At 34.7% G+C, this 12,693-nt stretch overlaps 1 protein-coding gene and 1 long non-coding RNA gene across 4 annotated transcripts; both read left to right on the forward strand.

Moving 5' to 3' along the window:
- Positions 1–4,660: 4,660 nt before the first annotated feature.
- Positions 4,661–5,428, forward strand: LOC135207160 (uncharacterized). Its single transcript, XM_064238741.1, has one exon. It carries the CDS (start codon positions 4,661–4,663, stop codon positions 5,426–5,428), a length of 768 nt encoding a protein of 255 aa, XP_064094811.1.
- Positions 5,429–8,456: 3,028 nt separating this feature from the next.
- On the forward strand, positions 8,457–12,307 carry LOC135207161 (uncharacterized). Of its 3 annotated transcripts, none has more exons than XR_010312905.1 (5): positions 8,457–8,617; positions 8,787–9,019; positions 9,384–9,527; positions 10,310–10,430; positions 10,733–12,307. It is a non-coding gene; the product is annotated as an uncharacterized LOC135207161 (long non-coding RNA). The 3 variants fall into 3 exon arrangements; XR_010312904.1 differs by having other exon boundaries at positions 8,827–9,019; XR_010312906.1 differs by having other exon boundaries at positions 8,827–8,994.
- Positions 12,308–12,693: the final 386 nt, after the last annotated feature.

The raw sequence follows: 12,693 nt of genomic DNA on the forward strand, positions 1-12,693 counted from the left end.
ACCTCTGCCTAAATTTCTCGAAGCGTGACGTAATGGTCGCTCTCTCAAAAATCACCATTTGAGACGCGATTTCATCCAGACCCTCTCCTGGTCTTACCGTGGAACTTCAAAGACTCTCTCTCTCTCTCTCTCTCTCTCTCTCTCTCTCTCTCTCTCTCACAGTAGTTCAAAGGTATTTAGCAGATGTCTAAGTCCAGCCATTGTTGGAATTCTGTTCTGCTCTGTGGCTTGAGAGAGCGTCTGGGGGCGGGGGTTGGGGGTTGGGGGGGAAGGGAACTTGTCATTCCGAGACAAAATTGTTGAAAGTTCTTTCGTCCTTTTTTTTTCCCGGGAACTTTGACGAGTAGCCCATCTTTCTCGAGCTTTCTAGCAACGAGGGACATTCTTTCAAATGTAACACCTTTGGGAAACGGGGCTGAATCGAAATCTCTAAAATTGAAACTCCCCAAAAGTGAGTTTTTTAAATAGTATTTTAATTGAGAAGCTTACGTTGATCACCTAAGTTTGTAACATTTGTTAACTTTTTTTTTTTAATTTATGGTTTGAATAGTTTTCTCTATCAAGTGCTAATACTGTTCGATATATATTGATTTTCTAAGGCATTTTGCTTAATTTCTATGTACGCGCGCGCGTGCACGTACACACACACACACACACACTATTTAGTCCCGTCGTTGCTCTGCATAAAATTGAGTTCCTAGTGATGCAGAAATATGTTTGGCAAAATCTGGGCATGTTTCCTGCCCAGGGAATATTAATAATATATATATATACATGTATTTATATATATTATATATATTATATATCTATATATATAGATATATATATTAATACATATTAACACAAAGGATCCTCTCGACAATTTCAAAACAAACAATTACAGTGTTTTTCCAAAATCAGAGCTTCTTAAATGATAAAGTAATATAAACAATTTACATATCATTCCATCAAAACATCTCCAGTCACATGAGTAAATATGAGTATTGAAACCTAAATAGTCAACCACGAGAATAATTTCACATTTCCATTGAATTTAGCCTCGTCGAACCATTTAACGATGAAGACATAACAGCGGAGAGGTTACAGTGACTTCATTTGAATACTCCTTTGGCGGTTGTCTTCCAGACAAGGCCTTGTGAAGCTCAGCTTGTCTTGTTTTCAAGGAGATGAATTCATTGTGGTGGGCTGCTCTGGCACGAGAGAGAGAGAGAGAGAGAGAGAGAGAGAGAGAGAGAGAGAGAGAGAGAGAGAGAAGCGTTTCTCGAATTACCAGGAGAATGTCAGACCGGCATTAAACAGATAATGCTTCTCGCAAGACAGTCGCCAGATGGCTCTGTAACCGCTATCCGTCTTCTAATTAAGGTTTTGCCGCAGTTTAAGAGGGTGGGGTTTGTGGGGGTTGGGGGGCATATAATTCTCAAATTCTATAAAGCTCCCGGTGGGGTTTTGGGGGGGGGGTTTGGTTGTGAGAGTTACGATAGCGTTATTTATTTCGCCACAGTAAATAAATATAATTTCTGGCTAATATTGAGACTTGTTTTCAGTTGTACGATTTTGATGTGATTTTTTTTTTTATTATGAAAAGGGAGGTGTGTGAGTGACACTGTAATATCTCGTTACACACTGAAAATACAGGGCATATCAAAAGTTCATCTAAACAATTTTCAAATCAACATACCCTGTAGTCTGTCATTTTCTGTTATTCTCACGGTGAAATTTATCCCCTTCCAGTCTTGTTTCCACTCATATGAAGTTTTATATATTTCTGTTCCTTTCTACTGCTAAAAAGTCCATGGCCCATGGGGCTTCAGAGCTTATTTAAACTTTATATATTATAAGCAGTGCTGCTGTAGGATTTAGAAAAATATGAGCGCAAATAGTACAACGCTTTGCATATTCGAAAAGCTTTATTGTGTTCCTATACCGGTTTCCAGTTGTTCAGAATATTACCAAAAGTATTACCAATGTCAACATCTCCAGTGATCTTCTTACCAATTTATTTATGCAATGAAAATTTACATTAAAAGCGTGGTAAGAATAATGGTGTTGGGATGTAAAGATTTAGTTTCCGTGAAGGTCTCTTATTTCTGCCGTTGTTCATTGTTCCTGTGCTGGCAAATAAGTGTTTAGTCTATTTCTACTGAAATTGAGGACTTTAATAGAATGTCTGTTGTATGAAAATTATAGCTATGATTAAATATTGTGTAATTTTGATTTTGTGAAATAGTCTTATAAGGTTCATGTAAATTCACATTGTGTAATTCCGAAATTATCTACGTAGAAAGTGTTTCCATTTGTTAAAACTAGTTGTAACTTTCTTTTTTTTGAGTGGGCTGTCTAGCAAGACTAACAGCTCCTTTTGAAGCCTTTTTGTCAATAAATTTTTTGAATTTGAATTTGAATTTGAGTGAATTATTCACATCCATCACCACCAGGGTGTTTATCGAGAGAGAGGGAGTTAAATCTCTCATTACTGTTCTCATTTTGGGAATAGGTAAGCTCAAGTATGCAACAGATTTCCCTCATCTAATAATATCTGCCTTCGTTTCTAGTGAAAATTTCTGCTGGGCGGTAACAGAGGATTATCCTACTTCCTGCTTAACTGCCTGCTGATGACATGTTGCTGGTTACTGCTAATTAAACCCACTTATTTAATTAAAACATCTTCACTGGACAGATTTAATGTTACTGGATGTCCAACATCTCTAGATTCGTAATAACCTTCTTTCCTGGTTTCGTCAAATGCATACTTGTTACGACAAGAGATCTTATATAAGTTCGTACGTCTGCTGTAATATCACATAATTGAGCTGTTATATTTTATCTTAAATACGCTTGAGAAAATTGTAAATTAATGTGGCTAGAGAACTAATTACATAGGTCAAATACTGTAAGCGAATAAAAAATTGTTAGTATGTTGGAAATGATGAAATTCTGGGGAAAATGAAATTTTTATAGATATGTTAAAATGGTGGGGCTCCTTACCAGACGAGATCAGTTAACATTCAGTCTAAGAGTGAAAAAATATGTATTTGGTTGGTGTTTATGAGAAAAAATATGCAAAAATCCTCTCATTAGTAAAATGATTGGAGTAGCATCTAAGATTTGAGGTGGAGTTCAAATGAAATGACTTCTAAAAAAAAAAAAAAAAAAAAAAAAAAAAAAAAAAAAACATTACGGACCTCGAAAATGAGTTGAAAGAAAACGGGATCATCATAGAGGGCGTCTTCGTCGACCAAGGAAACTTGAGAAAGACTTTGGTTTTCGGAAATCTCTCTTCCTGAATTGTGGGTCCTTGCTTTGGCTAGCCACTGGAGGGACCAGTTTGCTTTCACTTTGCTTTGACTCGTGATCAGTGTTGCCGTTTTGCTGTTTTCTAGTCATATCTGGCAAGAAGTATAGCTTTCTAGATGCCAATTTGTCGCCATATGGACACAGCATAGACACATTCTACAGATATTCCTAAAAAATTCCACATGCTTTATCAAGGTTGCATTCCCTATGTAAATGTCATACTGTATATTCTTAGTACATTAGTATCCATAATAATTTTGCACTCCATATTTTGTTAATTATATAGTTACATATTCACAGAAATGCTGACTCATTGGAGGATGAAGATATAATAGTTATATTAAAATGTACATATATACCTTATTTTTTTATCATCCTCTTCAAAGAAAAAATATATTCAAAGATTTGGTATTGCTTAATGCATCCTAAATCTGCAAGTGAAATAGTACAACTTGATGATTTAACTTAACCAAGTCTTCGAAGTCACTTGAAGACACACTTGTCTTCCATCCAGAGGCTCTTTGAAACCGCTTCAAAATTTTGCTGAAACCAAAATACAACGCTACTCGTGTGTAAGGTTAGTTCTAGCCTAAGTTTTTTTTTTTTTTTTTTTTTTTTTTGTTTTTTTTTTTTTTTTTTTTTTTTTTTTTTTTTTTTTTTTTTACTGAAAATGAATATATGATAAATGTCAAAAATAACTTTTCGTTGATATAAATACCTATGTAGATCCATTTTCCTCGTATTGCGTAGTCTGCAAATCATTGAAGCTTTATATTAAATCAGAATCAAGAATGTTATAGTTGGTTGAAAGAGAAAGAGAGAGAAGTAATAAAGCTTATTCGGATTTTCTTGGAAAACTATATCTAATAACAGGTTGGCATGGCAGCTAAAAGAAAACTTCGGGATGAATGGCTGACCAAAGAGGAATTCAAACCCTGGCTAGCTCGAGTTGAAGATGACGAAACTAAAGCTAAATGCGGTACTTGTCACAAGGAATTTAATGCTGACTTAACAACTATCAAGCGACATAAGGCAATGTATATTCCAAAATCATACTGGTTTACAAAATCCATAAAATTAAAATATGATGCACAATTTTTGTGCAGTTTGTATGCATTCTTGAGTGAGGTTGCAATATAATCTTGGTATTTATTACTGCTGTTATTTCTTGGATTTTATACACAATGTTTGTTATTACCGATTTTTACCTCATCCATATTGATGTTTTATTGATTTTCATTAATAGCGCGCACAGGTTCATGCTGCAAATGAAGCAGCTCTTACACAACGGAGAGAGCAAATGGAGCAAGAGGACCATGGAGTTCCTTTACAGCATGGCGGGAGTGTTGCTTTAGCAATGATTTTGATGGTATGCTTCATCTGTGAACATAAGTTGCCATTCACAATCGTCGACCACATGGTAAATCTATGCAAGGCTATGTTCCCTGACTCCGACATTGCTCAAGCAATGTGCATGAAAAAAACAAAATGCACAGAGTTAACAAAAGCGCTACGTATGTGTATGACAAATGACTTAGCCAGTAGACTAAGAGAAAACAAATTCTCCCATATCACTGATGAAAGTACTGACGTTAGCACGACGAAATGTCTGACAATAGTTGTCAAATTTTTTGACAAAGACATGGAAACTTTCAAGACAGGCACTCTGCAACTCATCAATATGTATGACGAAATGGTAGGATCAACAGGGGAGAACTTGTTTAGATTGATCATGAACACCTTGCAGTCCTATAACATACCTTTAGAAAATTTTGTTGGCTTCGCTGCTGATAGAGCAGCGAATATTATGGAAGGTAACAATTCAATTAGCAGTAGGTTAAGGGAGGAATTTCCAGGGATAGCTATTTTCAAATGTATTTGTCATTGTGTTCATTTATGTGCATCAGAAGCAGTCAAATATTTACCAAGGCATTGCGAAGATCTCGTAAGAAATATTTATACACACTTTGCCCATAGTGCAAAACGGAAGCATGAACTGAAACTTGCCCAAACATTTCTTGTCCCAAAGCCCCACAAAATTTTACTTCCATGTGCTACACGATGGTTATCGTTGCACGCAGCAGTTGAACGTGTAGTCGAACAATGGAGTGCCTTTGAAGCTCTATTTTTCTAAAGTTGAGGCGCAGGAAAGACTAAAATCAGTTGAATTCATTGTTCAAAATTTAAGGGATCCATCCGTCTTTCTATACCTAAATTTTTTAAATTTCATTCTTCCTAAATTTAATAGACTCAATCTTATGTTTCAGCAAGACGCTCCATCCATTCATTTGCTTCATGAACATATTATTCAGCTTTACAAGACTCTATTAAGACATTTTTGCCGCAGTGATGTTGTGGACAATGTCGACCTTGTAGCCTTCGATCCAAGTTTAGCTGTAAATCACATGCCACTTCATCAGATATATTTGGGATCAGAGGTTCATGGTCTTCTGCAAATGGATGAGTATAAGCAGGATAAGGTTATGGTAGACGATGTACGCTCTAGATGTAGGGAATTTTTTCATAAGGATGTGTCAGCAACTTAAGAAAAGATTTGACCTCAACAACAATTCATGGTATATGGCATCTATCTTGCACCCAAAAAAGGTGTTGCAAAGTAAGACGAGGAGCTCTCTTCCTACTCTGAGTGACTTTTGCATATCTGTACCTCGTATATATGGGGGGGATTTGCAGGCTCTTGATAATGAGTGGCGGAATTTAGATACCACTGACATCCCAGAAGATATTAAAGATTGCACTATAACTGATTTCTACATAAAGCTTGGTAGCATAATAGATAACGAGGGTACGTATGTGTTTCATAATTTTTCACAATTTGCACTCCAGGTCTTGGCTTTACCGACGACAAACACAGCTGCAGAAATTTTTTTCCAAATTGAATTTAATCAAGACAGACACCAGGAACAGATTGTTGATACCAGCTCTCCAAGCAGTAACCGTTGTGTCTGAGGGTGTGAAGGACAATGATTGTTGTTATAGATTTAAACCTACTCCTGCAATGTTTGACATCCTTGCAAACATTAAATGATAATATGGTGATAGTATATATATATAGATATATATATATATATATATATATATATCTTTGTTATTGCCCTCAACATATTTGTTAATTGAATAAATCATATTTTGTCTGCTTTTGTATTTATGTATGAAATATATTTCATAATAACTTTTGGTCTTTCCATATTCTTTCCCACCTACATAACAATAACTTTTTTTAATTAAAATGAATCTTCACATATTTTGAAGACATATCTTTATGTAATAAACTATAGGTAATCATCTGTCAATACTGATTTACCACTAATAGTGAAATCGACTCCATAAATTCATTAAGTTATAAAATCTTCAGTATGAGAGTGAAAGATTAACAAACATGTGTATTTTTTTCATCTTGTGATAGTAGCCCCATCATTTTCTTTGAGTATTACTCTAAAACAATAAAGAAAACGTTACCCACAGGCAGAAATAAAAAAACTTGGTGAGTTAGTATTTGTTGCTTAAGCGACCATTCCTCACTGTGTGTGGAATTTGTGGCAACACTGGGCTTGTGTGCGAAGTGCGATTTATGTAATTTGTGTGGGAAAGCGTGTTTCATGTGATTTGTGAGGGGAAGCGTGATTGTAATTTGTGTGGGGAAGCATGATTTGTGTTGGAAGCGTGCTTTATGTGATTTGTGTGGTGAATTTTGTGTGATTTATGTGGGGAAACGTGATTTACGTGATTTGTGAGGGGAAGCATTGGTGTACGTGATATGTGGGAAAGAATGGTTCGCATAAAGACAAGAATGTGTTAAGTGTCTTCTTTCGATATATCAAAACAATGTGTTTTCCAGAGTCTGGAACTCCAGAAACATTTGAATTAGAATTTTAATAGGTAGATCTAGGGTACTTATCCGCGGCGGCCTAGACTATGGCAGTTGCGGTTTTTCTATGCAGTTTTACCTACTGAACAAGAATTTTAAGTAATATTTAGGTAGATCTATATTACAATTCCGCGGCGGCATAGATTATGGCAGTTGCGGTTTTTCTATGCAGTTTTACCTCCAAAACAAGAATTTTAAGTAACATTTATTCCGACGACTGTAATTAACCCCCAGGGGTCAGTAGTAAACACGGCAAAATACATTGGATGTCCCAATCCCTAGTGATGTCGTATCCGCGGTTACTTTCCTTGTAGTTCGTGCAGAACTATTCTGTAGAATTACCCTAAGCATTTCTGTACAGAGAAAATCACTCATATCTTTTAAATCCTCAGCTTCACAGTTATGCCGGAGCAGAAAATGTGATCGCCAAATTCCTGTAGCAAGCGTTCGCAGAAGCTTTGGTTCCTTCAAATGAATTCATAACGCTATCAGTAGCTAGGAAATTACGTCACGAGAGCTGGTTAGTTATTAGAACACTCCCTTCAAGGATGTTTTAATATTCCTGTGTCTAAGAAATGAGACAAACTATTAAGCTTTCAATCCCTCATATACTGTTAACAATATGAACAGGGATTGATATCAGAAAAATGAACTAAAGTATTGAAAGTCATACTCTTAAACCATTTTGAAAGCGTGTAGTACTAATTACCTACAGCGTTTAGTACTAATTACATCATTAAACTTGTTTTCTTAATATCACCCACTTTGTTTTACAAAAACAAATGACTTACCTTTGATTTTGCAAGGTAAATTTCCATCTATTCTATAACTGAAACCTGTCCAGATCAAAATTGTATGAACTGAATTGATTTGGAATTAAAAGTACGTATTTCAATATGAAGAAAGATCTTTCAAATTCTAGGCATCAAAATTATACCAGGAGCAATTCCTGTAATAAAAAAAAAAAGGGGGGGGGCGGCCGCATTTAATTCGCTGAAAAATGGGTGAAAAATGTTACAGTTTAAAGACTTTACCTGTTACATTTATTTAAAGGTATTTCTACAGAAGCAGTCCTCACTGGGCCTTGGGGGGGTTAATTACAGTCGTCCGAATAAATATTGGTAAATTCTAAAGCATAACACCGCACGGACAGCAAGAAACGTAACCGCAAATACGACATCTACTAGGGATTGGGGCTTCCAATGTATTTCGCCATGTTTAGTACTGGCCCCTGGAGGTTAATTACAGTCGACCGCCCAAGAATAACGGTAAAGTCCTAATAAGCAACCCGTATACTATAGGAAACTGTAATTTCCAAAGCAGAACCCGACGCGGAGTTATTTAGATTTACCTTAATGACACTGAGGACTTCCCATTAAGTTTAATATCTAAACATAGTCGAGCCATTGATAATTCTTTTTAATTTGGGAACAGGTAAGATGGGATTACGTATATCCAGAGTACATAACTTGTCATATAAATATTTTTTTAATCTTTAAAATGGCTCCTTTGGTGTTAACATTATTTTCCACATAAATGTTCTTTTAGTCATTACAATGGCACTATTGATGTTAACAAAACATTTTTGTATTTTTGTCACTAGGTCTAACCCTCTCGGGTGTTAAATCTTCTCATTTATGCAGAAGTTGAGGAGTCGATTCTGATGTAATGGAATACCAGGAGAATTTTACGAAGTTATGGTGTTTCACTATGAAAGCCCTTCCCTCTAACATTCAAGATAAGGATAAGTTTCTCTCTCATTCCTGAATGCAGGAATTACAAAGGAACCACAAACTTTGAATATCATGGAGGTAAATGCTACAAACAGTTTGGAAGGTAATGTTTTTTTTATCTTTTTTCTCTCCATAAGTTTTTTGAGACCATAAATCTTGCTAGAGAAGTTTATTCGTTATATTGAAACTACTGAAAGGAACTTCTTCATTACTTATCCATTTCTGTGTTCAGGTATTTGTTGTATACTCTCTATAATTTGAAAAAATTTTTGTGCTAGTACACAGTAGGCCATAAGTATTTTTAGCTTGTGAATGACTTGTGTATAAAGATACTAAAACAGTTGAGTATTAGTGTATGGTCTATATTTGTGAATTTTTAGTGTTAGTGATAAATGCTTATAAATTTCTTGTGAATGTTTTAAAAGATTCTAGCTTGCTTATAGTACAGTACCTTATGCCTCTTTCAGGAAAGTGACTGTGAATGTTTAAGGGAAACTACTCAAAAAGATGGAATAAACTGTCTTGAAGATATACGGAATAATTCGCCAGACCTTACAGCAAACGTGAAGATGGTTTTTGAAGGAGTTCTATATAATCATGGATTGTGACAGGTAAGGAAAATGACAATTTGAAACATTATGAAAATTTGTAATTCTTTATATGTCATCAATTAAGAGAGACTTAGTAAAATTTCTTTGAAGTTTTTGTGGCTAATTAAGTTTTCAGCTTCAAAACACTGTATGTTTATTTTGTTCTAGGATTTATTTCTAGGCTGTTAACTTTGTTCCCAGTTATCATTTCAAACTTTGTTCCAAGTTTCCAGTATTATTTTAGATTTTTCTTAATTTTCTTTGTAAAATTATCTTTACCTTTTTCTAAAATGTATTTCAAGGCTGTTAACTTTGCTCCTAGTTTCCAGTTTGTATTATTTTATTTTCTTCTTTGATTTCTGTTTTTTTTAAATGGTACTTAAGTTCAACTATTATTTTTAGCATTGCTCTTAATTTTTTTTAAATGGTACATATAGTTCAACTATTATTTTAAGCATTGCTCTTAAGTTTCAAGTATTTTTCTGTCCTAGCATGTTAGTATATACTGACAAATTTACTATACAGCTTCTTACACATTCAGAAAACTTTAATTTCAAAATTAGTGTAAATTAGTGTAATACTATATCTTATTTCGACTTTTAATGCTGTATTGAAACAGTTTCATAATAGTGCTTATAACTATGTTATGTCTATTTGACAAAGATACAAACAAAACTATCAGTAGTCAGTAATATAAATTCTAAATCCGCTTTAACACTACTGAATTTTTACCAGAATTTTCAAAGTACTTTAATTTTGTGAATTAAGCTTGCACTCTGTACAGTGGTTTATATCACTTTCAGGAAATTGGCTGTGAATGTTTTTAAGTAGAAGTGCTTAAAATGTTATAGGAAATGAGAAAATTCACCAGAGCTTACGAATGTGTTGGTACATGTGAATCCTGTGCTCAAGGAATTGAGACAGGCAAGTGTTCGTTTTTTATTTCTTAAAATTTCAGTGTTTATTTTACTTAAAATCAAATTAAATTTTCCTTATTCCTGGGATAATTTCCAAGTATTTAGTAGTCAGGAAATTAAAAGCAGAATCATTAGTACTTCTTAATTTTATTTGGTTCATTTTCGAAAACTCTTTAAATTATACTTTCAGGAAATAAAGAATAATGGATTTATTTAAAACATCACTTAAGAATGTCACTTAGTATACGTTATATACAGAATGAGAATGTACAAAATGAGTTAACTTTTTTCTAATACTTTATCCCACAGTTTGCCAAATACTTCATTGACGACTTGAACAAAATCTACACCACCCACTCAAACTTCAAGATGGTTAATGGAGAAGAAACGTAATTACATATGGAAATGACTACAACACCCACTCAAACTTCAAATAAACAAATCCGAATGTATGGAATTACAATTTAACTCTCACAGCAGTAGTTGAACATGTATAGCATATAACATCCTTCAAGAGGGACAATTGCAGTACTCGACTCCACTACGACATCTAATCAACTTCATCTTGTCCATTAACTAAAACAACTACGTATGGTTGTCATAGCAGTAGTCGGAGTTTGAAATTACTGATCTAAAAATTTCTATTGTCAGTAAAGTTTGCAATTCAGGTGGAATCTTGTCCTCTTCTCTGACATGAATACACACATCCTAAAATTAATGTATCAACCTTCAGCAGTTGAACACTTAACACACATTCGTCAGCAACAGCTATATCAAGATATCACTGCAAGTATGGAAGAACATTTGTGACAAGTCTGGAAGAACACTTTAGTCCTCATCCTCCATTGCAAGTGTGGAAGAACATTTGGGACAAATCTGGGAGAACACTTTAGTCCTCTTCCTCCTTCAACAATAGCTGAAAAAATCCTCCTTCAGATTGCTGAAGTCCTCATCCTCCTTCAGCAGTAGCTGTAATCATCATGATGGTTCATCCTTCATTACTGGCTAGAAGAACACAAACTCTTCAGCAACAGAACACAAACTCATCAGCAACAGCCATAATGACAATGTTACAATTGTGGAAGAACATTTTTGTATTAGTCTGTTTCATCCTTCATCATTGGCTGGAAGAACACTGAAATCCTCATCCTCCATTTGTAGCAGCTGGAATCATCCTGATGGTTGGAAGAACCTTTGTGATAAGTCAGGTCATCCTTCATCAATGGCTGAAGTCTTATCCTCCTTCAGCAATAGCTAGCATCATTCTGATGGTTCATCCTTCATCACTGGCTAGAAGAACACTGAAGTTCTCATCCTCCTTCAGTAGTACCTTGAATCATCCTGACGATCCATCCTCCAACAATGGCTTGAACACAAACTCATCAGCAACAGCCATAATGACAAGGTTACTGTACAATCTAGGAAGAACCTTTTTGTATTACAGTTTGATTCATCCTTCACCATTGGCTGTTAAGAACACTGAAATCATCCTGATGGTTGGAAGAACCTTTATTAATGGCTGAAAGAACCTTCATTAATGGCTGGAAGAACCTTCATTAATGGCTGAAAGAACCTTCATTAATGGCTGGAAGAACAAAGTCTATTCATCCTTCATTAATGGCTGGAAGAACATAAAAGACCTCTTCCACCTTCAGCATTAGCTGGAATCATCCTAATGGCTGGAAGGACACAACCCAAACTAGTTAGTCTGAAAGTACTGCTGGAATCATCCCGATGGCTGGAAGGACAAACTTAACCTAAACCAGTCATTGTCTGAAAGTGACTAGTCTTTGCCGTCTCTTCAACTGAAAGTAAAAGTCCTACAGTTAGAAACTGAACTTAACTCTGTTAATTCAAAATCCTACAACAAAAATAAAATTTCTGAATTATGTAGATGAACATCCATTTCCTCCCACAAAAATAAGGTAATATAACTTGGATATAACATCCATTTCCTTCCAAAAAAATAAGGTAACACTGGATTCCCTAATTTTACAATCCATTTGTAAAAGATAATGTAACGAATCCATTGAAAAATATTAAATTAGACTAGATATGTTTTTCACTCATTTAATATTTTTCATTGGAAAAGAATCTAACATAAAAGTTCACTTTTAGCGAATGGAAATAACAGTAAAAAACTTAGTCGGAAAAAAAATTTCACTTTGGTGTAAAAAAATCTTTCACTTTATATCAGTGTAATTGAAAAACAAAATCTTTCATAAAGTTGTTAAAAAAGCATATATTCTGATAGGAAAGCTAAGGCTGAA

Source organism: Macrobrachium nipponense, chromosome 32 (assembly GCF_015104395.2).
Source record: "Macrobrachium nipponense isolate FS-2020 chromosome 32, ASM1510439v2, whole genome shotgun sequence".
NCBI lineage: Eukaryota > Metazoa > Arthropoda > Malacostraca > Decapoda > Palaemonidae > Macrobrachium > Macrobrachium nipponense.